Below are 27,174 nucleotides of genomic sequence, written 5' to 3' on the forward strand. Positions count from 1 at the left end.
ACGAATTATTTAAGTATGTGTTTAGGGTGTCTAACATTTTATTGTAGTCTTATGGATACAGAGTTTACAATCTATTCCACAGGCTATTTTTCTTTTTACTCCTGTTCACCCCTTACAAAACATATCACCATTTGGACGTAAGGAGCTACTATTTGGGGCCATGTCTAGGAAAGATTAAGAAGATAGTTGTTTATGTTACATTTAAACTTCTGCATATCAGTCTATGTGACATTCTTTTATTTAAATTTGATAAATTGTTTTAAAAGATTGAATTTAAAACCTCAAAAAGCATATCTAAGCATATTTTAGGACCGGACAATGCAGGGTGGCCAACTAGTTAATAAAACTTACATAAGATAATATAATCTTTGCAGACTTTAAAAACAATATGTATCAGGTTCCAAAGTCATTCATCGTTGTCCAGGTGGTTGGAGCAAAAAAAAAAAAAAAAGTGGTAGTGGGCACACAGGCTAGAATCCATGACGTGAAGGCGGAAAAGGAAGTGGAAGAAAATCTGACGTCTTACCACTACTCCATGTAGCGGAATGTTAAAATTAGGCAAAGTGAATCCAACCGATACAATGACTTGCAAAACTGGCTTGCAAAAAATCGACCCCTCCTTGTAGAAAACAGCCCAGTTTATGGTGAAGGAATTAATGTTTTGGGCCAATTTTTCGATATTTATTTACCGAGACTTTGAGGTTCAAAACGATACTAATCTTGTGGAAATCCGTAGTCAGACATACAAACATACACTAACAGACAAGTGAGATTTATAAAATACATGAGACTTCCCCCAAATCTCTGGCCTTGATGGAGGGGAGACTAAAACTCTAAAACTTGCTGCTATGATTTCAAATGATCTGAAATAACAGCAAATATTTCTCCTCTTTTGTAAATAGGGTTTGATTATGAATATCTCCAGTATCAAATAATCCTTATACACCGTGAAATTTACTTATGTATGAAAAGCAAAGAGAAGAGATATAGCATATGAGAAATGCTTGGAATCAAGTCTCCCTTTGCTGTTATTTCAAATCATTTGAAACTATAGCAGCAAGTTTTAGTTTCCCCTCCATCAAGGCCAGATATTTTGGGGAAATATTAGATATTTTGTAATTCATATGCAAAACTAGGAAAAGACTATGATTGAAATATTGGTAAAGATGTAGTATCTTTCCACTCACAAAAAATCGTTTAAAATTACCACTATATAGTTTTCAAGGGTGCTGAAAACGAAAATAAGTTAAAATCCCAGAAAATGTGTAGTTTCCAAGAAATTAAGGAATTATAGTTTTAAAATGTAGGGGGTCATTTTCTATATTGATTTAACGTAAAATGAGCACCCACTTTATAGCCGCCATTGGGGGGGGGTATTTTTTTTTAGGGGTGATGTCTATTTGGTAATTGTGGCCTGGTAGACCAACACAAAACCTATCTTAAAATACTTGTTTTCTATAGGTTTTGGGGTGTGCTGAAAACAAATATCGCATTTAAATTTTCCGCAAATGTTGTATATTATAAGTGGTGGCCATTGTTGATGTGCAAGCACACATTCTTGTTTAATAGCCAGAGAAATACATATTTGTGGAAAATTTAAATGCGATATTTGTTTTCAGCACACGTAAAGCACGGAGAAAATGAAAATCAAAAACATGACGGTTAGAAGACCGGACATATGAGGCATTTTTTATTTTTTTAAATGAATATTCATTTATTGCCAGTTTCTATTTTCAGCTTATAACAAAGCTTTCATCAAGAATTTATATATATATATATATATATATATATATATATATATATATATATATATATAGACATTTAAAAGTGCTAAAAAGATTATCTAAAATGAATAATTGTTTAATTAAAATTGTGTTTATTTCTACTTTTTATTTGTTTAATGCGTATCAGTATAACTTGCAGTAAGTTTGTGATTTTTGTTCAAATCACAAACTTAGTCAGTTGTTAAAACTATTTCCATTTTTATTCTTGAATTGCCCTGGCAAACCAAATGCAATAATGGCCAGAAAAAAGGTAAATACTTACTCAGGATCAATTGCCGTTAGTGCCATTTTTAATACTGTAGAAATTCCGTACAAGTCAATTTCATACATAGAAAAACAGGGGATACCAAGTTTTTCAATCAGCCACCTATAAATCAAAAAAATCCTTAATACATTTTAATCTGTTCCAATAAAAAAAATACAAATAAGATTGCACTTAATATTGATAAATTTTGATTTCTTAAGCTAGAATTTGCTTATATAAAAATTAAGAATCTATGTGCATACAATATTATTACAGATTAAATAATATTTCTTTTAATTAAAAAAGAGACATTATATCAAAAGATGAAATTTAATAGCAAACATGGCTAGAAAAAATAAGACATAGACGAAATGAACCAGACAATAAGAATTCATTCAAGTACCGAGGCGGTCTATAATCATCTTAATCGTAACTTAATATTTAAAAAAAAAATAATATTATTAACTAATAATAATATTGTTAATTATGGATGCTGTATGATCATGGATGTCTGTTTTAAAGCCGTAATAATATTTAGAGGTGATTAATTAATTGTTGAGTATGTTTAAATCATATTTAGAGGTGATTATGTGTAGTTTAATGTATTAATTATTGAATATGTTGAAATCAAATTTAGAGGTGATGATGTGTAGTGTAATTTATTAATTGTTGAATGTGTTGAAATAATATTTAGAGATGATGATGTGTAGTGTAATGTATTAATTATTGAATATGTTGAAATCATATTTAGAGATGATGATGTGTAGTGTAATTTATTAATTATTGAGTATGTTGAAATCATATTTAGAGGTGATGATGTGTAGTGTAATTTATTAATTATTGAGTGTGTTGAAATCATATTTAGAGATGATGATGTGTAGTGTAATTTAATTTTTATTGAGTGTGTTGGAATCACATTTAGAGATGTGAATGTGTAGTGTAATTTATTAATTGTTGAATATGTTGAAATCATATTTAGAAATGATGATGTGTAGTGTAATTTATTAATTATTGAATATGTTGAAATCATATTTAGAGATGATGATGTGTAGTGTAATTTATTAATTATTGAGTGTGTTGAAATCATATTTAGAGATGATGATGTGTAGTGTAATTTATTAATTATTGAATATGTTGAAATCATATTAGAGATGATGATGTGTAGTGTAATTTATTAATTATTGAGTGTGCTGAAATCATATTTAGAGGTGATTATGTGTAGTGTAATTTATTAATTATTGAGTATGTTGAAATCATATTTAGAGATGATTATGTGTAGTGTAATTTATTAATTGTTGAGTATGTTGAAATCATATTTAGAGATGATGATGTGTAGTGTAATTTATTAATTGTTGTTTGTGTTGAAATCATATTTAGAGGTGATGATGTGTAGTGTAATTTATTAATTATTGAATACGTTGAAATCATATTTAGAGATGATGATGTGAAGTGAAATTTATTAATTATTGAGTATGTTGAAATCGTATTTAGAGATGATGATGTGTAGTGTAATTAATTAATTATTGAATATGTTGAAATCATATTTAGAGGTGATAATGTGTAGTGTAATTTATTAATTGTTGAGTATGTTGAAATCATATTTAGAGATGATAATGTGTAGTGTAATTTATTAATTATTGAGTATGTTGAAATCATATTTAGAGGTGATTATGTGTAGTGTAATTTATTAATTGTTGAGTATGTTGAAATCATATTTAGAGATGATGATGTGAAGTGAAATTTATTAATTGTTGAGTATGTTGAAATCATATTTAGAGATGATGATGTGAAGTGAAATTTATTAATTATTGAGTATGTTGAAATCATATTTAGAGATGATGATGTGTAGTGTAATTTATTAATTATTGAGTATGTTGAAATCATATTTAGAGATGATAATGTGTAGTGTAATTTATTAATTGTTGAGTATGTTGAAATAATATTTAGAGATGATAATGTGTAGTGTAATTTATTAATTGTTGAGTATGTTGAAATCATATTTAGAGGTGATGATGTGTAGTGTAATTTATTAATTATTGAGTATGTTGAAATCATATTTAGAGATGATGATGTGTAGTGTAATTTATGATTTGTTGAATATGTTGAAATCATATTTAGAGATGATAATGTGTAGTGTAATTTATTAATTGTTGAATATGTTGAAATCATATTTAGAGATGATAATGTGTAGTGTAATTTATTAATTGTTGAATATGTTGAAATCATATTTAGAGATGATGATGTGTAGTGTAATTTATTAATTATTGAATATGTTGAAATCATATTTAGAGATGATAATGTGTAGTGTAATTTATTAATTGTTGAATATGTTGAAATCATATTTAGAGATGATAATGTGTAGTGTAATTTATTAATTATTGAGTATGTTGAAATCATATTTAGAGATGATGATGTGTAGTGTAATTTATTAATTATTGAATATGTTGAAATCATATTTAGAGGGGATGATGTGTAGTGTAATTTATTATTGTTGAGTATGTTGAAATCATATTTAGAGATGATGATGTGTAGTGTAATTTATTAATTGTTGAGTATGTTGAAATCATATTTAGAGGTGATGATGTGTAGTGTAATTTATTAATTGCTGAACATGTTGAAATCATATTAAGAGGTGATGATGTGTAGTGTAATTTATTAATTGTTGAGTATGTTGAAATCATATTTAGAGGTGATGATGTGTAGTGTAATTTATTAATTGTTGAGTATGTTGAAATCATATTTAGAGGTGATGATGTGTAGTGTAATTTATTAATTGTTGAGTATGTTGAAATCATATTTAGAGGTGATGATGTGTAGTGTAATTTATTAATTATTGAATATGTGTAAATCATATTTAGAGGTGATGATGTGTAGTGTAATTTATTAATTATTGAGTATGTTGAAATCATATTTAGAGATGATGATGTGTAGTGTAATTTATTAATTGTTGAGTATGTTGAAATCATATTTAGAGGTGATGATGTGTAGTGTAATTTATTAATTATTGAATATGTGTAAATCATATTTAGAGGTGATGATGTGTAGTGTAATTTATTAATTGTTGAGTATGTTGAAATCATATTTAGAGATGATGATATGTAGTGTAATTTATTAATTGTTGAATATGTTGAAATCATATTTAGAGATGATGATGTGTAGTGTAATTTATTAATTATTGAGTATGTTGAAATCATATTTAGAGATGATGATGTGTAGTGTAATTTATTAATTGTTGAGTATGTTGAAATCGTATTTAGAGGTGATGATGTGTAGTGTAATTTATTAATTATTGAGTGTGTTGAAATCATATTTAGAGATGATGATGTGTAGTTTAATTTATTAATTGTTGAGTATGTTGAAATCATATTTAGAGATGATGATGTGTAGTTTAATTTATTAATTGTTGAGTATGTTGAAATCATATTTAGAGATGATGATGTGTAGTGTAATTTATTAATTGTTGAGTATGTTGAAATCATATTTAGAGATGATGATGTGTAGCGTAATTTATTAATTGTTGAGTATGTTGAAATCATATTTAGAGGTGATGATGTGTAGTGTAATTTATTAATTATTGAGTATGTTGAAATCATATTTAGAGGTGATGATGTGTAGTGTAATTTATTAATAATTGAGTATGTTGAAATCATATTTAGAGGTGATGATGTGTAGTGTAATTTATTAATTATTGAGTATGTTGAAATCATATTTAGAGGTGATGATGTGTAGTGTAATTTATTAATTATTGAGTATGTTAAAATCATATTTAGAGGTCATGATGTGTAGTGTAATTTATTAATTATTGAGTATGTTGAAATCATATTTAGAGATGATGATGTGTAGTGTAATTTATTAATTGTTGAGTATGTTGAAATCATATTTAGAGATGATGATGTGTAGTGTAATTTATTAATTGTTGAATATGTTGAAATCATATTTAGAGATGATGATGTGTAGTGTAATTTATTAATTATTGAGTATGTTGAAATCATATTTAGAGGTGATGATGTGTAGTGTAATTTATTAGTTGTTGAGTATGTTGAAATCATATTTAGAGATGATGATGTGTAGTGTAATTTATTAATTGTTGAGTATGTTGAAATCATATTTAGAGATGATGATGTGTAGTGTAATTTATTAGTTGTTGAGTATGTTGAAATCATATTTAGAGATGAATATGTGTAGTGTAATTTATTAATTGTTGAGTATGTTGAAATCATATTTAGAGATGATGATGTGTAGTGTAATTTATTAATTGTTGAGTATGTTGAAATCATATTTAGAGATGATGATGTGTAGTGTAATTTATTAGTTGTTGAGTATGTTGAAATCATATTTAGAGATGATGATGTGTAGTGTAATTTATTAGTTGTTGAGTATGTTGAAATCATATTTAGAGATGATGATGTGTTGTGTAATTTATTAATTGTTGAGTATGTTGAAATCATATTTAGAGATGATGATTTGTAGTGTAATTTATTAGTTGTTGAGTATGTTGAAATCATATTTAGAGATGATGATGTGTAGTGTAATTTATTAATTGTTGAATATGTTGAAATCATATTTAGAGATGATGATGTGTAGTGTAATTTATTAATTGTTGAGTGTGTTGAAATCATATTTAGAGGTGATGATGTGTAGTGTAATTTATTAATTGTTGAGTATGTTGAAATCATATTTAGAGATGATGATGTGTAGTGTAATTTATTAATTGTTGAATATGTTGAAATCATATTTAGAGATGATGATGTGTAGTGTAATTTATTAATTGTTGAGTATGTTGAAATCATATTTAGAGATGATGATGTGTAGTGTAATTTATTAATTGTTGAATATGTTGAAATCATATTTAGAGATGATGATGTGTAGTGTAATTTATTAATTGTTGAATATGTTGAAATCATATTTAGAGATGATGATGTGTAGTGTAATTTATTAATTGTTGAGTATGTTGAAATCATATTTAGAGATGATGATGTGTAGTGTAATTTATTAATTGTTGAATATGTTGAAATCATATTTAGAGATGATGATGTGTAGTGTAATTTATTAATTATTGAGTATGTTGAAATCATATTTAGAGGTGATGATGTGTAGTGTAATTTATTAATTGTTGAGTGTGTTGAAATCATATTTAGAGGTGATGATGTGTAGTGTAATTTATTAATTGTTGAGTATGTTGAAATCATATTTAGAGGTGATGATGTGTAGTGTAATTTATTAATTATTGAGTATGTTGAAATCATATTTAGAGGTGATGATGTGTAGTGTAATTTATTAATTGTTGAACATGTTGAAATCATATTTAGAGATGATGATGAGTAGTGTAATTTATTAATTATTGAGTATGTTAAGATCATATTTAGAGGTGATGATGTGTAGTGTAATTTATTAATTGTTTAGTATGTTGAAATCATATTTAGAGATGATGATGTGTAGTGTAATTTATTATTATTGAGTATGTTGAAATCATATCTAGAGATGATGATGTGTAGTGTAATTTATTAATTATTGAATATGTTGAAATCATATTTAGAGGTGATGGTGTGTAGTGTAATGTATTAATTATTGAGTATGTTGAAATCATATTTAGAGATGATGATGTGTAGTGTAATTTATTATTATTGAGTATGTTGAAATCATATTTAGAGATGATGATGTGTAGTGTAATTTATTAATTATTGAATATGTTGAAATCATATTTAGAGGTGATTATGTGTAGTGTAATGTATTAATTATTGAGTATGTTGAAATCGTATTTAGAGGTGATGATGTGTAGTGTAATTTATTAATTGTTGAATATGTTGAAATCATATTTAGAGATTATAATGTGTAGTGTAATTTATTAATTATTGAGTATGTTTAAATCATATTTAGAGGTGATGATGTGTAGTGTAATTTATTAATTGTTGAGTGTGTTGAAATCATATTTAGAGATGATGATGTGTAGTGTAATTTATTAATTGTTGAATATGTTGAAATCATATTTAGAGATGATGATGTGTAGTGTAATTTATTAATTGTTGAATATGTTGAAATCATATTTAGAGATGATGATGTGTAGTGTAATTTATAATTATTGAATATGTTGAAATCATATTTAGAGGTGCTGATGTGTAGTGTAATTTATTAATTGTTGAATATGTTGAAATCATATTTAGAGGTGATAATGTGTAGTGTAATGTATTAATTATTGAATATGTTGAAATCATATTTAGAGATGATGATGTGTAGTGTAATTTATTTATTATTGAGTATGTTGAAATCATATTTAGAGGTGATTATGTGTTGTGTAATTTATTAATTATTGAATATGTTGAAATCATATTTAGAGATGATGATGTGTAGTGTAATTTATTAATTATTGAATATGTGTAAATCATATTTAGAGATGATTATGTGGAGTGTAATTTATTAATTGTTGAGTATGTTGAAATCATATTTAGAGATGATGATGTGTAGTGTAATTTATTAATTATTGAATATGTGTAAATCATATTTAGAGATGATGATGTGTAGTGTAATTTATTAATTATTGAGTATATTGAAATCATATTTAGAGATGATGATGTGTAGTGAAATTTATTAATTATTGAGTATATTGAAATCATATTAAGAGGTGATGATGTGTAGTGTAATTTATTAATTATTGAGTATATTGAAATCATATGTAGAGGTGATGATGTGGAGTGTAATGTATTAATTATTGAATATGTTGAAATCATATTTAGAGATGATGATGTGTAGTGTAATGTATTAATTATTGAATATGTTGAAATCATATTTAGAGATGATGATGTGTAGTGTAATGTATTAATTGTTGAGTATGTTGAAATCATATTTAGAGATGATGATGTGTAGTGTAATTTATTTATTATTGAGTATGTTGAAATCATATTTAGAGGTGATTATGTGTAGTGTAATTTATTAATTATTGAATATGTTGAAATCATATTTAGAGATGATGATGTGTAGTGTAATTTATTAATTATTGAATATGTGTAAATCATATTTAGAGATGATGATGTGTAGTGTAATTTATTAATTATTGAGTATATTGAAATCATATTTAGAGATGATGATGTGTAGTGAAATTTATTAATTATTGAGTATATTGAAATCATATTTAGAGGTGATGATGTGTAGTGTAATTTATTAATTATTGAGTATATTGAAATCATATTTAGAGATGATGATGTGTAGTGTAATTTATTTATTATTGAATATGTTGAAATCATATTTAGAGATGATGATGTGTAGTGTAATTTATTAATTATTGAGTATATTGAAATCATATTTAGAGATGATGATGTGTAGTGTAATTTATTAATTATTGAGTATATTGAAATCATATTTAGAGATGATGATGTGTAGTGAAATTTATTAATTATTGAGTATATTGAAATCATATTTAGAGGTGATGATGTGTAGTGTAATTTATTAATTATTGAATATGTTGAAATCATATTTAGAGATGATGATGTGTAGTGTAATTTATTAATTATTGAATATGGTGAAATCATATTTAGAGATGATGATGTGTAGTGTAATTTATTAATTATTGAAGATGTTGAAATCATATTTAGAGGTGATGATGTGTAGTGTAATTTATTAATTGTTGAGTATGTTTAAATCATATTTAGAGATGATGATGTGTAGTGTAATTTATTAATTATTGAATATGTTGAAATCATATTTAGAGATGATGATGTGTAGTGTAATTTATTAATTATTGAGTATGTTGAAATCATATTTAGAGGTGATGATGTGTAGTGTAATTTATTAATTGTTGAATATGTTGAAATCATATTTAGAGATGATGATGTGTAGTGTAATTTATTAATTGTTGAGTATGTTTAAATCATATTTAGAGGTGATTATGTGTAGTGTAATTTATTAATTATTGAATATGTTGAAATCATATTTAGAGGTGATGATGTGTAGTGTAATTTATTAATTATTGAATATGTTGAAATTATATTTAGAGGTGATTATGTGGAGTGTAATTTATTAATTGTTGAGTGTGTTGAAATCATATTTAGAGGTGATTATGTGTAGTGTAATGTATTAATTATTGAATATGTTGAAATCATATTTAGAGGTTATTATGTGTAGTGTAATTTATTAATTATTGAATATGTTGAAATCATATTTAGAGGTGATGATGTGTAGTGTAATTTATTAATTGTTGAATATGTTGAAATCATATTTAGAGGTGATGATGTGTAGTGTAATTTATTAATTGTTGAGTATGTTGAAATCATATTTAGAGGTGATTATGTGTAGTGTAATGTATTAATTATTGAATATGTTGAAATCATATTTAGAGGTGATTATGTGTAGTGTAATTTATTAATTATTGAATATGTTGAAATCATATTTAGAGGTGATGATGTGTAGTGTAATTTATTAATTATTGAATATGTTGAAATCATATTTAGAGGTGATTATGTGTAGTGTAATTTATTAATTGTTGAGTGTTGAAATCATATTTAGAGGTGATTATGTGTAGTGTAATTTATTAATTGTTGAGTATGTTGAAATCATATTTAGAGGTGATTATGTGTAGTGTAATGTATTAATTATTGAATATGTTGAAATCATATTTAGAGGTGATTATGTGTAGTGTAATTTATTAATTGTTGAGTGTGTTGAAATCATATTTAGAGGTGATTATGTGTAGTGTAATTTATTAATTGTTGAGTATGTTGAAATCATATTTAGAGGTGATTATGTGTAGTGTAATGTATTAATTATTGAATATGTTGAAATCATATTTAGAGGTGATTATGTGTAGTGTAATGTATTAATTATTGAATATGTTTGAAATCATATTTAGAGGTGATTATGTGTAGTGTAATTTATTAATTGTTGAGTGTGTTGAAATCATATTTAGAGGTGATTATGTGTAGTGTAATTTATTAATTGTTGAGTATGTTGAAACTCAATATTTAGAGGTGATGATGTGTAGTGTAATTTATTAATTATTGAATATGTTGAAATCATATATTAGAGGTGATTATGTGTAGTGTAATGTATTAATTATTGAATATGTTGAAATCATATTTAGAGGTGATGATGTTGTAGTGTAATTTATTAATTGTTGAGTGTGTTGAAATCATATTTAGAGATGATGATGTGTAGTGTAATTTATTAATTGTTGAATATGTTGAAATCATATTTAGAGATGATGATGTGTAGTGTAATTTATTAATTGTTGAGTATGTTGAAATCATATTTAGAGGTGATTATGTGTAGTGTAATTTATTAATTATTGAATATGTTGAAATCATATTTAGGAGGTAATGATGTGTAGTGTAATTTATTAATTATTGAATATGTTGAAATCATATTTAGAGGTGATTATGTGTAGTGTAATTTATTAATTATTGAATATGTTGAAATCATATTTAGAGGTGATGATGTGTAGTGTAATTTATTAATTATTGAATATGTTGAAATCATATTTAGAGATGATGATGTGTAGTGTAATTTATTAATTATTGAATATGTTGAAATCATATTTAGAGGTGATTATGTGTAGTGTATTGTATTAATTATTGAATATGTTTAAATCATATTTAGAGGTGATGATGTGTAGTGTAATTTATTAATTATTGAATTATGTTGAAATCATATTTAGAGGTGATGATGTGTAGTGTAATTTATTAATTATTGAATATGTTGAAATCATATTTAGAGGTGATGATGTGTAGTGTAATTTATTAATTGTTGAGTGTGTTGAAATCATATTTAGAGGTGATGATGTGTAGTGTAATTTATTAATTGTTGAGTGTGTTGAAATCATATTTCACTAAATGAATTAAGAACATTCAACCAGACCAGAATTTTCTTCACAGATCAACAAAACCATCACCTTTATATAATAAGCCATCGCCTTTAAATAATAAACCATCATTTTTAAATAATAAACCACCACCTTTAAATAATTAACCATCACCTTTAAATAATAAACCATCACCCTTTAAACAATAAACTATCACCTTTAAATAATAAACCATCACCTTTAAATAATAAACCATCCACTTTTAAATAATAAACCGTCACCTTTAAATAATAAACCGTCACCTTTAAATATGAATATGCCATAGAAACACATATACAGCATATTTAACCAACAATTAAATTATGTTTTAAATAATACAAAGTTACAATTGGGACCAATACATTCATATAGATCACCTTCGTAAACTAGGTACTTTTCTCAAATGACACTTGAATTAATTCACTGGATGATGGAAATAATGACGATTGGATTCCATGCTTTGAACTGTCTTTATTTTGAAAATCACTGAGGATTTGGGATGGATTTTTCTACACAGTAGAAGTTTACCGATATTAATGAAACCATGGTATGTCTCTAGAACATGTAACGCATAGTTTTTACTTTAATAATTTGTATTTTAGCTCTAAAATTCTTTAAAAAAACGAAAATGTATAAATATAAATATGAAAGACACAAATGATAAATTCTAGTTCAACATAATTAGTCTGATTTGATAAGTTAACATGGAGAAAAATCGGAAAAGCTAATTTCTTTTTAAAAATTAGAAAAGATTATAATGGCTGGCCGAGTGACAATTCATCCTGAGTATTATCGGGTATGGAATAAATACACCTAACCCTAACCTCAAACTTTATGCAATCACAAAACTGTTAAATAAAATGTGCATTTACTTGCTCAGCTTAAGAACTTTGCACTTACCCGACACCCTGATGACAGATTTAAGCCAAGCACATGAAACGGTTGGATAAGTAAATATTTAGACTTACCTTTCCGCAGGATCTACATCCCTAAGGCCGATGTAAGCAATATCTTTTGCTGAAATACTGAAAAAGATAAGTAGATATAAAGAGTCTGATTTGTCTATTTTACAACAAAAAAAAATCTTTTGTGATTATTATATGTTGACGCACAATACACTTATCATAAATGATTCATTGCATACAACAAATTGAAGAAAAGTTATTTTTACTTTGTGAGGGAAATTACCCAAATTGATCTGAATAGATTTGAACTCATCATATTTCTATGCACTTTTACAAAATGATTCAGATATTTGTATTTCAGATGCAAGAAATAAGGAGATCATATTCATACATTCTGTTTGTCTTAAGAACATGCACGCTTTGTCACATGCAGAGATGTTGGTGAACACAGACATGCAATGCTGACTTACTAGTCTGCTGAGTGGCAGATGTGGTCAGCACAAGAGTATAACGTTCAAACGAAAATTTAGTTTCATTATATGCTGACAATTTATAAAAGTATTTTGGTCAAAATTACTCAAACCTCACATCACATTTCTCAAAGATTTATTTAAATCGCAATCCTGTTATGTATTAACAAACAAAAACCATAGTTTGCAGTTAATTTTTCTAAATGAAAAAATTTTCTATTAATAATGATTAATATTAATTTTCCACTAATAATGATCATTATTAATTTTCCATTAATAATGATTAATATTAATTTTCCATTAATAATGATTAATATTAATTTTCCATTAATAATGATTAATATTAATTTTCCATTAATAATGATCATTATTAATTTTCCATTAATAATGATTAATATTAATTTTCCATTAATAATGATTAATATTAATTTTCCATTAATAATGATCATTATTAATTTTCCATTAATAATGATTAATATTAATTTTCCATTAATAATGATTAATATTAATTTTCCATTAATAATGATTAATATTAATTTTCCATTAATAATGATTAATATTAATTTTCCATTAATAATGATTAATATTAATTTTCCATTAATAATGATTAATATTAATTTTCCATTAATAATGATTAATATTAATTTTCCATTAATAATGATTAAATTAATTTTCCATTAATAATGATTAATATTAATTTTCCATTAATAATGATTAATATTAATTTTCCATTAATAATGATTAATATTAATTTTCCATTAATAATGATTAATATTACTTTTCCATTCGTAATGATTAAATTAATTTTCCATTAATAATGATTAATATTAATGAGTCTTGAACACGAACTTTTTTGGATGAAATGATAAATTCTCTCCATTGCAAAATCTGTTCTTGGTTTCTAATTGTATCTATCAGCAATATCTTTGTATATAGATTTTATGAGATCACAACTAAAATCAAAACAATAAGCAGCAAATAAACTTGTTATTTTATTATTCAAATTATTTGAAGTAAATATAAAAATATTTCAATTTATTTCTTCAATCACCAATGCTCATTGTTTTTTGTTTTTTTTAGAACACATTTTGTAACATATTTTCATATAAATAAAATTAAGCAAATATTTAATAAACTATAATGAGCACACCCCTATATCACTATCAGAAGCAGCATAAAATTATCAGTTCGTGAGCAACACCTTAAAGCAATTAGTTTTTGCATTGAGGCAGAAGGAACAACATAGTGAAAGGATTGCTGAAAAAAAAATAATTTGTTATATTTTTTTGCATACTTGGAACTTGCAAGAAATTTTGATAGTGCGCTGGCCGATGAATTTTTTTTTAAGCTAATGCAGAATGCAATCAATCATTGTTGAATGAATGGAGAAAGTTACGCTTGAGTGTCAGCTATCAGCAGTGAAGAATAATGCAGGATCGCTATGTTATAGCTCGCCAGCAAGTTATTGAGGAAAAAAAAAGGAGGATTTGGGCTCTATTTACAGCATTTGTCTTGAACTCATATGCAATGTATGTATAGTTTGTCGACTACTCACTTACACTAAGGTAAAACTGTGGACGTTTTCCTGGTGAATCTGCAGATACTTTTTATAGCATTTGATGGCATGATAAAGCTTTTGAAACCAACTTAATCTATGGGTTTCTCAATCATGTTTGGCAACTTCTACACGTTTCTTCCTGTGAATAACAATACTCTGTGAATAACTATGTTTATTTGCTGAGTGCACAACATATATTAGTCCTCTTATTAGATGATCATGTTATATGTGATGGGTAACCACATCAGTTGGGGTTAATCAAATCTATGAAAAGTTTGAAAAACGCACACATAAATGGAGTAGGTGTTCCATTTAGGTACTGTGTGGCCATAATTTGAATCTATCTTATGGAGAGAAAGAAGTACACAAAAATTATAACAGTACAGGATAGAACAAACTCACAGGTACGGGAAAACCAAAAATGTATCACAGAAGAGGAAGTTGTGTCCCCAAGGTCCCATCAAACATCACTCGACGAACAGTGTTTTCACTTTGTGGAAAGATGGTAGGCCATTTCCCTGTGTGCGGTTGGCTCAGGGTGGCTGTGGCGGCCATAAAAAGACGTGCAACAACCGTGTCGTCGGGATGGGACGATGCAGTACATGATGCCACCCTAAGGAGCATGCTGACAGAGACTGTGTCCAGGGTGACCAGTGATGACCCTGTTCAGGGAAAGTGGTGCGTCAGCGGGAATGAGTTCACGGTCTGGGTGGATGCTAGTTCACTGGCCCTTGGAGTTGCCCTGGCAGTTAATGATTCCATTATTGAAGATGCCTGTTGGCTTCGGCCAGAGAATGATTCGAGGCACATAAACCTGGCCGAACTTGATGCCACATTGAAGAGCGTTAACTTGGCGCTTTAATGGCAAGCCAAGGTTCTACATATCATGATTGACTCGGCATGCATTAAGTGGAAGAGCACGGCTGACGACACGAGCATCGAGTGAAATGTTAATTCAACACCATCACAGAGTACGACCTGAATGTGAACGTAGTGTTGATCAGGTCTGCGCTCAACAGAGCAGATGCTCTGACAAGAGTCCCTCAACGATGGCTTCTGGCTGGTGCTCGGAGAGATTCTGATAATCTGCAAAACACATGTGCAGCAGTTGTGTGTAATGTGGATGCAGCGCGCATCATGGACATTCATCGACAGTGTGAACATCCTGGCATCAAGCGGACACTGTACTTTGTCAAGATGATTGATCCAGGAGTAGAAAAAAAGATATCCGAAGAGTGGTGGAAAGTTGCGAGGCTTGCCAATCCATCGACCCAGCTCCAGCACGATGGAAGAAAGGGGAGTTGGGAGTGAGTGGTAAGTGGCAGAGAGTGGGTATGGACATCACACACTACGGTGGCAACCACTTTCTTACCCTCATCGATTGTGGGCCTACACGTTTCGCAGTCTGGAGACTCCTCGGGCGCCAGGACTCTTGCAACATTATTCGCCAGCTGTCATCCGTGTTCTGTGAAAGAGGTGCGCCCGATGAAGTGCTGACAGACAACGACCCAGCCTTTTGCAACCATCAGATGAGGCAGTTCTTACAAGAATGGGGTGTGCGGCTGCAGCTTAGATGCGCTTATGTGCCTTCTGGCAATGGTATAACTGAGAGAAGCCATCGCAGCATCAAAACAATTGCAGCCAGGAAGCAGTGCATCATCGCAGAAGCTGTGTACTGGTATAATCTCATGCCAAAGGATGGCGTCTCTCCAGGAACGGCGCCTGCAAACGCAATCTATCAGTACTGTGTCCGAGAAAAAGGAATCCACCCTGATACAACTGTGGCCACTGAGATAGAACGGAATTGATATGCCAAAGGGGATGCTGTCTAGGTGAAGCCGCCAGGAAACCGATGTACTGACAAGTATAAACGGGACACAGTGACCAATGTGGTGAGTCAGCAGTGTCCAGGTTGATAGCGTACCCTGTCACGTTAGAGACCTACGGCCGGCGACACATGTACCACCTCCAGTGGATGATGAGAGTGACTCTGACTCTGAGACGAGTGGGCCATCGCTTTGGTTTGCACCATCCCTATCAAGCAGTGACTCTGATATCAGCAGCCTCCACTAAGATGAAGTCTTCCCCAACCATCAGGTGGTGGATGAGAGCGCACTGTCCCCCTTCGCAGAAGCACCCGACGGCGGCGATCGCCACCCCCCTGCCGTCTCTGTGATCATGAGATCAGGGGGGAGTGTGGAGAAAGAAGTGGCTTACTGTTAAAGCGGCTGCACGTTTGTGCATGCAAAGCACAAATCAAGATGGCGCCCGCATGCGTTTATGTGGAAAAAAGTCTCGTAGAATCTCGGAGAAATCTCGTACCCTGATTCCATAAATAACGAGGAAAGGAAAGCGGGAGGACAGACGATTTTTAGTCACTAAAGCGAACGGACGTGTGTAAAAGAAGAGGTAGAAGAAAAGAGTGTGGTGAACGAAACAAACAACACTCGGTTGAAAGTAGAGTTGTAACGAACACAGGGAGATAATACATGCTAAGTCAACACGATTAAAGTTATTGGTGAAGGGGGAATAACTCCGTATCGCCATATATTACATTATGTATTATTTTTTTTTCAATATTTATTTGAAAGTTATTCGCTATTTGTCTCTAACCAAATATATTATTTATGTAATTTAGTAATTTTATTTATTTTAATCAAAAATATGTTAAGAAGAAACGTGTCCAAAATCAAGTGGAGACACACACATGGATTGATGCATATGACTAAAGAAACAAATTGAAATAATATTTTTAATAATTTAAATAAGAAAGTTGATGATAGCCTCTTAATAATTTTTCTTTGTTCGACTTCAATATTTTAGTAAATTATGTAAAAAAAAGTCGAAAATTATTCTTCATCACTGTTACATCAAAAAATTATGTCAGTAATTTAATTTTACAGATAAAAATTATTAGCATTTCTGAGTTTCTATTTCAAATAAGGAGATTTCTTTCCAAATTCATTTCAGACGGTGTTGTTTGATTTGCTACTTGCTTTCCAATGTAAGTTTTCTATTTCTTTTTATAAATGTAAATTTTATTAAAAACTGAACTATTAAATAAAAACACGAATACTTTCTCATAATCAAAAGAGAAAGAAAGACACCAAAAAGTGATTTTCTCTTTTTTCTTTTTCTTTTTTCAATTGAGAGATGGGAAGTGATAGACATTAAAATGTAACGCTGGAATTTTACACATCAAAGATGTTTAGTGGAAGTGAAATGCAAACTGGAAAGTTTAAAAAAAGAAAAAGGTAAAAAATAAAAAGAAAGAAAATGTCTTATTATGCAAATATACTTGCGTTTTCCTTCCCTTATTCATTAGGCAGGCTTTTGTGTGACACGACGGATATATATTTACAAAAATACACATTGCTCTTTATTATAGAACAGAGGATTAAAATATCAAACTAAATTGGACACGTATATATTTTAGAAATATTTATTTAAATTTACTTTTATTTTTTTAAAGAGGTAAACAGATTGCGAAACAAAAAGCATTTTAAAAGGTTAGTATTAAAGTTTTTTCTGAATTTCTGCATCCCTCCCACATATACATGAGAAGTCGTAAACTACAGCTGTTCAAGAGTTATAAAAAAGATCTTACCATGGCTTCACCCAATCAAATTCTTTTATCTTGCTCATATAAGGTTGCACTTCTTCAACTAAAAAGGAAAGTGGCATTCCGTGCATATTTCCAGTGGTAGAAGCGGCAGGTGGGTTGATGTCAGCATGTGCATCCACCCAGAGAATGACGATATTCGGCTGCGATAGAGTATGGCCGTATATACCACCTGTTGTTAAGCTGTGGTCACCACCTAATGTGATGCATATCTTGCCAGCATCCACAACCTTTTTCACTGCAGAACAGATCTGAAATAGTCAAAGAACAAATATTATCAAATAAACTATAACTACTACTTAGTAGTAGTAGTTATAGTAGTAGTAGTAGTAGTAGTAGTAGTAGTAGTAGTAGTAGTAGCAGTATTCTCTCCCTTTCATGACAATTCAAGGATACCACATTTATATTCAAGAGTTAAGTAAATCTGTATGGCGTATCTTTGTTGACTGGTTTTATTTGGTTGTTGACAATTCTTTCAGGTACTTACAGGAAGGACAACATGAAGGTTGCCAACATCCAGAAGTGAAGGTGGTGTTCTAGGAATAGAGTGTAGTTTCATCAGATCTCAGATGTAATTGCATCGATAAGGTCGTTTATGAAGAATTTTACTAATTTCTGCCCCCTTTCACATACACACCAGAAGTCCTAAACCACAGCTGTTTAAGCTGCGTATGTTGTTGTTTGCGTTTATGGTTATCAAAGACGATCTGGATCTTTCTTTTAACTGAAAAAGATCTCATTATATTAAATATTCATGTAGTAATACTGTAGAGTTTATTTTCTGAAGATTTCCATGCTAGATCTTGTCCAAAAAACTTGTGAATGTTTAGTGCTACCATCGTTGATCCATTTAACCTATCCAGTTTCACAGATGTCCGCTCAATAAAACAGGGCGTAGGTCAGCAAGAAGTTTAACATTTTTATGATGGTGAAATATTGCTAGATTGATTAATAATTCAAAGATCTTAGTGAAAAACAGAAAGGGACTATGAAATAACTAGCAAGGAAACTCGACGTTGCCTGGGATTTAATGACAATCAACAAATGTTCTACACTTTCAATACATTTATGTTTATCGAAATTGGTAAAATTACACATTTTTCAATCAAATCGATTGATTGCTTGCGCTTTCAGAGATTCACTGAGGAAGACGCTTCACATGCCTCCCCGCAGTGACTTAGTCTGCAGTACATTTTGTAGTCTACATTGCACTGTAAAGAACCTACTGATGGTTTTTGTTAGAGAGACATACCTACCTATGAATGAACTCGTCAACAATAAATGTGGCTGCCAACTCAGAGGGAGTGGAGGGAGCCAATCAATCTGATAGCAACTGAGCCATTGATTTTTTTTTTTTTACATAGATCACCACTTATCAGGGTCCAGAGGCAACTCTAGGCTAAGGATAAAGTGTTAGATCAATCATAGTAGAACTTATGTAGATTATTTAAGAGGACAACTCAATAAAAAATTATTTACATTAGATTTGAAGACGAGAAGCAGACCCACAGTATTGTGTTCTACACACGGACAGTTCTAAGGAAAAAATTGCTCATGGAATTTCTGTTTAGTTTTAGACACAGATGGCGAATGTGGGAAGTTGTTAGTGGTTGTTGCAACTAGCCATATATTTTTTGCAAACATTTTACAGGAAGGGATTGAAGTTCTGTCGAACACCTACCATAAAAGTAACAATAGAGCAGAGACAGACTCACAAGGTTTCTTCTGTGAGAAAGAAGAAGCAGCAAAGCGAAATTTTCATCGCCCACTAAATTTTTCGGATAGTTTTTTAACCATGTCAAGGCAGGAAAGGATGCTCTTTGGAGCGCCAACCCAGATGTGGCATTAGGTTTCAAAGCTGGTTTTAAACTCTGTCAAGACTGGATAGGGTGCTCTGAGTAGCTCCTGTCCAAATGTGGCAACAGTACTCCATCCTATAATGCATCTGGCTCTTATACAGGTAGAGGATTGCATTGGCAGTGAGATACTTTCTGGAGCAGTAGAATGATCCTATAATTTTTTCAGTGATTTTGACATTTGATCTCGGTTGCCTTTTAGCTATCAGACTGAGGCAAATGTTTTGGTTATCCCTAGGAAGTCCACCCTCCCAGACTTTGCCCTGACTTTTTTTTTTGGGGGGGGGAGGCGAGTAAGTTTATTGTTGTCTGAAGAGCCCTTACTGGGGAATGCCAATGGGGCTAGTAAGACTTATTTTTGCAGGACCAGAATGCTTCTCCTTTAGGGGCGCTGGCTCATTTATCCCACCTTCCAACATTGTGTCACATCCTTCAGGGTGGGAGAAAGGAAGTGACTGACTGAGTCAGAGGAAGACAAGAGAAAGTACTCTCGTCTCCTGGGTTATTAATGTACGATGTTGAACCAAGAATCTGCTGTTCAACTTGATATTCACATCCATGTTATTCTTTTTACTAACTTATTGACGTAACAATTTTCTAAAATTATTTTTATGTAATGGCTATAATGAAAGTTTAAAATACAAACGTTAAGTACCATGGTTCAATTGTATCCTAAATAGAAACATTCATTTTGTGTATGTTCCTGTCTTATCAAAGAATCTACTGTTAATTTTATATCCTGGGCTCTTCTGCTTGTGCTGTGATAAACCTTTTCAAATGCACTTATGATGTCATGCTATATAAGGATGTTAACTTTGGTCAAAGTCGGACTGTTTCTTCCTTAATTGGATTTTTTTATTATACTTATTGGAGACATTCTGATACAAAACCCTTTGTATCAGAAAATCACATAAAATACATTTGTGTGAAATTTGTAAAAAATCGGCCCAGCTATTTCAGAATCCATAGGAACGAAATCACACACACACAGACCCACATACAGACACACATATAGACAAAGTGCCATTAGTAGAGGAAGGGATGATTTTTGGAGTCAGTTCTTACGCTAAAGTTCTTGAAAACTGGTACTGCAGAGGCAATTTTCCAGCTATGAGAAAGGCAAGATTTTGCAAGATATTTGTCATAACGTTTGGAGAGGACAAGGCCAGCTCAGCAGAGCATTTTTTTTTATTACAATTCTCATTATATCTTCTCTTTCCCTCTTTCATTCCCATCTCCAATCTTTCAATCTCTTGCTTCTACTTTCTTTTTGACATTCTTTATTTACTCTCATTCATCTTTTAACACTATCTCTCTCGTTTCATTCTCTCATACTCGTCCCCTCTCACATGAATCCTATTGGATCGAATGTTGTCATCTAAATAGCATTAAATAAACTAAAAATACCAAAAGAAAAAACATTATCTTTATCTCCCTCTTCCTCTTTCTCTCTCTTCCTTTATTTCTTCTTCTCTCTCTCTCTTCCTCTCTCTCTCTTTCTCGGTCTGTCTGTCTGTCTCTCTCTCTCATTGGACTTCTTGCTCCAAACATCCAAATTAGCAGACATTTCTATTTATTATCATAAATGCTAGAAAAATTATATCTTCATAGAAACAGATGTGTTTAATCTCAATTCATCCAGTTTTACAAAAATATGACAGCACCAACAAGAATAAAACGTATCAATTAAAAGGGTGACCCCCACCCACTCTCCATCAATAATTACCTTTTTGCCGGCTTCACTGACAGACTTCATGTTATTGATGTTATGCCGTTTTGGGTCATCTTTGATCTCCTCAAATTCAAGGTCACCATAATCATGTACTTCATGACCTGTTGGGGTAGAAGACGAAAATCCACATTCAACATATACCAACACATTTTAATTAAATAATTTATTAAATATCTATTAATTTATTAAACAAAATAAATCTCAACAGATTTCCTATTACAGTAGGCCTTGTTCCAGGCAAATAGAAAAAAAATAACCAAATTCTAAGAAAGACAGCTCAGCAGTCAAACCATCAGAACCAGAAACAATATATCCCCAAAAATCTACCCAGTCCAAGGAAGCTAGGGGAAGCAAATGCTTATTCAACTCATGCACGTGATGGAATATGCACAATCTATCCTTAACTCAAGCACTAAAACCACCCAAAAAGCAAGAGCTAGTAGACTATTGAGTATTAGGGGCCATGCAATCAAGAGGCTCAGTGGATCTTATAAACAGCCCAAATGGATGAAAACAAGCCTAAAATGCCAAAATTAAATATACTGCTTGGAATTCTAAAACAAAAATTCCAGAATCACAAAACTTTGGTACAAACAACTTAGCCAATTTCTGGCTGAAACAACAGCACTTTGTAGTCACTATAGTAACTGCTTCACTAGACTTGAGAGTGAGGAGGCTACACTAGCATGGCTAGCAAAATAAATGTGCCCTAATAAATACAGACCCATCTGCTGTCTCACTAGGATCTACAAGCCCTTCACTGACCTGGTTGTAGGCAGTATCTATGAACACATCTCTTCTGGAGTGTACTTTGAAAAAGAAAAGGCAGGATGTAGGAAGAAGTATTGATTAATAAGACCATCCTCAAAGACTGTAGGAATAAGCAAAGAAACTTAAGCAAAGACATATGATAATGTGTCTCACACGTGGGTACTATGGTGCCTTGAATTATATAAGATGCGTCCACTAATCAATAAAATCATGGCTGTGCATATATATATGTGACAACCATGGCATTAATGGAACACTAATGCAACAGTAAAAATTCATGATGTCAAAATAAAAAATAAATCTTCCAAGGAAATTGCTTATCTCTTTTATTATTTTGTCTGGCAATCCATGAAGTAAATAAAAGCTTATAACTTGAGGCACGGCTGCCAAAATGCCCAAACAAAAGAGTCAACCACTTACTCTTTGTGGATAAAAAGCTGATTTAAGTCCACTCTTGCAGATTGTACATACTTTCTCCAAAGATATTGGAATGAAATTTAGCCTGGATAAATGTACCAAGAGTTAGGAAAACATCCAGCTTGATGAAGAGATTGAGTAACCAAAAGATTAGACATTAAATTGATAGAAGTGTTGACACTATACATAAACTAGTGTTAAAGTGGAAGTTATCGCAGTTGGTGGCCTTCTTCTACATATTTAGTTACGTCCCTTGTCTCAAATGAATATTCACTATGGCGTCCAACCAACAGTAACACATGTTTATCCTAGGTTGTGGGAAGTACACGATGGCATACATGTCATTCAAGGAATTTTACTCTTACAAAAGAGCTGCTGGAATAAACATAAACGACTTTTTGGTGTGTTATGAATTCTTGTATCAGAAATTACATAAATGCGAAATTTCTCTGACAGAAGGAGTCCAAGCATTCTTGGTTTTAAATGCAACGAATATATCAGAAGAAAACAAAAAATTAGCAAGGACAACAAGTGGAAGTTTAACTTGCATAGCAATGAAGGATACTTTTAAAAAAAGTGTTTTCCGATATTTCTTCATTGGAATGCAAAACAGATCCTGCTTTCAAGGAAGAAATTAAAACGGTAAATTTCAATCTGAACAAAAGTAAAAGGGAACCAAAATTCTATCGAGAAAACAAAACAAATCCAACCAACAGACAAAATAGGACAATGCATTGTTTCAAATATGGTTCTATCAGGCATTTTGTCAGAGACTGTACTGGTTTTAGTCCTAGAAATATGTAGCAGAATTAGCAGTAACCAAAATGAGAAATAGAGAGCTTACCTCGGATACGTCTGTTTTGGGCTGAGCGAAAGAGAGAGTTCCAAGATGGTGTCCATGGGCTTTTATTAGCGTTTACCCAATGTAATTATCATTGAATCACGTCTGCTCTCGCGCGATTATGCAAATATGTCGTTCCCGGGCCGTTATAAAGGCAGGACACTGGAAAGGAGAGGGAACGTTCTGCAGATTGTGTGTAGGTGATTCTGGCGAGTAGATTGTGCTTGTTTTACGACCCACGTGTCTGCAAGAAGCGAGTTTTTGTTCCGTCTGTTTTTAGTTGTATTTTTTTTTGTTTTGCCTACTACATTTTTGTTTCAAGCTATTTCGGCTCGACTATGGCGAAGGTGTGGATAAGCAGCGATATTATCAAGCCGTTCTCTGGTGAGGGAGACGTTGTAGCGTGGCTGAAAAAAGTGAGACTTGTCGCACAACTTCAGCAGGTGGATGATGTAGCGAGTCTGCTACCTTTATATCTGGAAGGTGATGCACTGGCCCTCTACATGGAAATGGAGGAGGACAATCAAAGAGAAATAGACCGGATTGAGGCCCGATTAAAGGAGGCATTTACCAACGACGCGTTTGCAGCATACAGAAAAATAACTATGGTTAGATGGGCTGGCGAACGTGTGGATGTTTACGCCAACAAAATCAGGCAGTTGGTTGGATTGGCCGGATTTACAGGAGATGGCTTAGAGAGACTCACAAAATTGACTTTCGTCACTGGGTTCCGTGACGCTTTCTTAATTGCTCTTCAACAAGTGCCAAACATCAAAGTCCTCACCATGGGGGAACTAATGTCGAGAGCAAGAATTTTGACGACGACTGGGGAACACAATCAGGACGTGGTTGCAGCCACACACTCACCCAACAACCACAGGGCCAAGAATATTCCTGTTAGTGTGACCTGTTTCAAGTGCAATACGAAAGGCCACTTTGCAAAGGACTGTCGAAAACGTGGAACATGATGTTACCGTTGCGGTGAGAGTGGACACTGGGCTCGGAATTACTCGGGAAACGAGCACGGGGAGGACGCATAAGCGCCAGTATCCTTCCCCACCAAGATGCAAGCACGACGCTCCTGGTGATAAGCATCCACGTTGACAGGACGCGATGTTTGGCGCTTATTGATACAGAATGCTTTAGGACTATTTTACATGCAGACTGGTGTCGGTCTTGGAGAAAAACGAACGTAGATGTCAAAACGATTGGTGGAATGTCCCATGCGTGCTGCGGTGTTGGAGCGGTCTCTGTGTCCACTGACGAAGGTGTGTCTGCCAGAATCGATGTGTTGGTGGTGCGTGGCAAACCGCTGGGGTTTGACTTACTTCTAGGGATCGACGCCAAAAGCTCTGGGCGGTGTCGTTGTTAACCCTACAGGATCAGTGTGGCTGGGCAACAGGAAAAATATTAAATACGCAGCCATTTCTATTAATGAACCAGATTTCACCACCACCTTTGATCATCAAAACCGAACGTGGACCGCATCGTGGAAGTGGTCTGAGGACCCCCCCCCCCTGAAAGACTACACAAACGAGTGCCGGCAGAAATCCGTGAAGAATACATGCAGGAGCTCCGCACCTGGATAGATCATGGTTGGCTCGTGCCATACCCAGAGGATAAATTGGGACGTCCCAAAGGCCTAATTCCCCTGATGGCTGTGATGCAGCAGAACAAAGCCAAAGTACACCCGGTAATAGAGTTCTGGGAGCTAAATCAGTACGTAGACACGTTTACGGCCAATGCAGATGTTTGTGCGGCTAAGCTGCACGAATGGAGACAAAAAGGTGCTAACGTGTCTCTACTGGACCTCAGGAGAGCATACCTACAAGTCCGGGTCCATGAGACACTGTGGCCATACCAGACTGTGGAAATCGATGGGAAAAAATATTGCTTGACCCGTCTTGGGTTCGGTTTGAATGTGGCTCCCCTGATCATGAAAGTAATTGTCAGCAAAGTATTGTCTCAGGAAGAAGTTGTAAGCCGCGCAGCATCTGCTTACATAGATGACATTTTTGTCAACGAGGACGTGGTGCCCGCGACCCATGTAAGAGAACACCTAGCGCAGTTCGGGTTGGAGTGCAAGAACCCGGAGCGGTTGAAGGACGATGCACGGGTGCTGGATTGGTGGTCTGGATGGAACACAGTGAACTACGGTGGAAGCGAGGAAATGCAATTCCAGAGGCTCCCAGCATTGTTACGCGATGAACAATGTTTTCCCTGTGTGGTCGACTTGTCGGGCATTTTCCGGTGTGCGGTTGGCTTCGTGTGGCTTGTGGAATACTTAGAAGGAGAGTAAGTTCGGTAACGAAGGGCTGGGATGATGAAGCAAGGGACGCCGTAATGCATCGTATGATGTTCGAAACCTTGGAATCTGTACCTACTACATTTTTCTTTCAAAATATTAACACTGTTGTGGATTCTCATTAATTAATTCCGAGTCCTGTTATCAAACATTGATAAATGATTCTAATATAAAAATGTGCAATCTTGTAAAAGAGACACTAGGTATGACCATGTTGGATTCTGCCTGTTCTAAAACTGTTACTGGAGAACTTTGGTTTAATGTATTTTTTGGTACATTAAATGACCGAGATAAGTGAAGACTTTTCAATCCAACAGGACATTTTGTTTTGGCAATTAAAGCAGTTAAATTTCCGGCAACTATAGGGGGTGTAAAAGCATACATAGAGACTAACATTGTCAAAAATGATTTACTCTTTAACAAGTCATAACTCAATGACATGACACTAGATTTTAAAAGCGACAGCTGTAAGATTTTAGGCAGATATATAAAATTGCAAAAGACAATTTCTGGATATCATTGGTGAAATGCAGTAGGGCCTTATCAAATTAAGTCTGATTCGTGTTCTATTTGTTTAAGGCTCAGAAGATCTCTTCCTCTTTGTCCGGTGGTATTAATCTTGGGAATCAGTTTAATGACACTGTATGAAAAAACATATAACCAATGCTGGATTTTACACCTGCTGTCTGGCTGATTAAAACCAAGAAGAGTGAAGAAATTATTTGCAACATATTTTAATGTGAATAGCATATTTTAGAGTTCCCAAACGCTTCTTGAGTGATAATGTGTGAGAATTTAATAACGTGATTACAGATGAATGAAAAACTGAATATTGAAACCTGC

At 32.0% G+C, this 27,174-nt stretch overlaps 1 protein-coding gene across 5 annotated transcripts in view; it reads right to left on the reverse strand.

Annotated features, from left to right (window-relative positions):
• LOC145291326 (arginase, hepatic-like) overlaps positions 1-27,174 on the reverse strand; it is a 646,066-nt gene that overhangs the window by 88,355 nt on the left and 530,537 nt on the right. For all 5 annotated transcript variants that reach the window (XM_080137078.1, XM_080137079.1, XM_080137075.1 and 2 more), the window contains 4 exons: positions 21,992-22,098; positions 18,395-18,660; positions 12,823-12,879; positions 2,047-2,151 (listed from right to left, as the gene is read on the reverse strand). In XM_080137078.1, coding sequence (XP_079993204.1) covers positions 2,047-2,151; positions 12,823-12,879; positions 18,395-18,660; positions 21,992-22,098 — 535 coding nt within the window. The remainder of the gene's footprint in view (positions 1-2,046; positions 2,152-12,822; positions 12,880-18,394; positions 18,661-21,991; positions 22,099-27,174) is intronic.

The sequence above is a fragment of the Euprymna scolopes genome, chromosome 12 (assembly GCF_053919585.1).
Source record: "Euprymna scolopes isolate OS-2025 chromosome 12, ASM5391958v1, whole genome shotgun sequence".
NCBI classification, from domain to species: Eukaryota; Metazoa; Mollusca; class Cephalopoda; order Sepiida; family Sepiolidae; genus Euprymna; species Euprymna scolopes.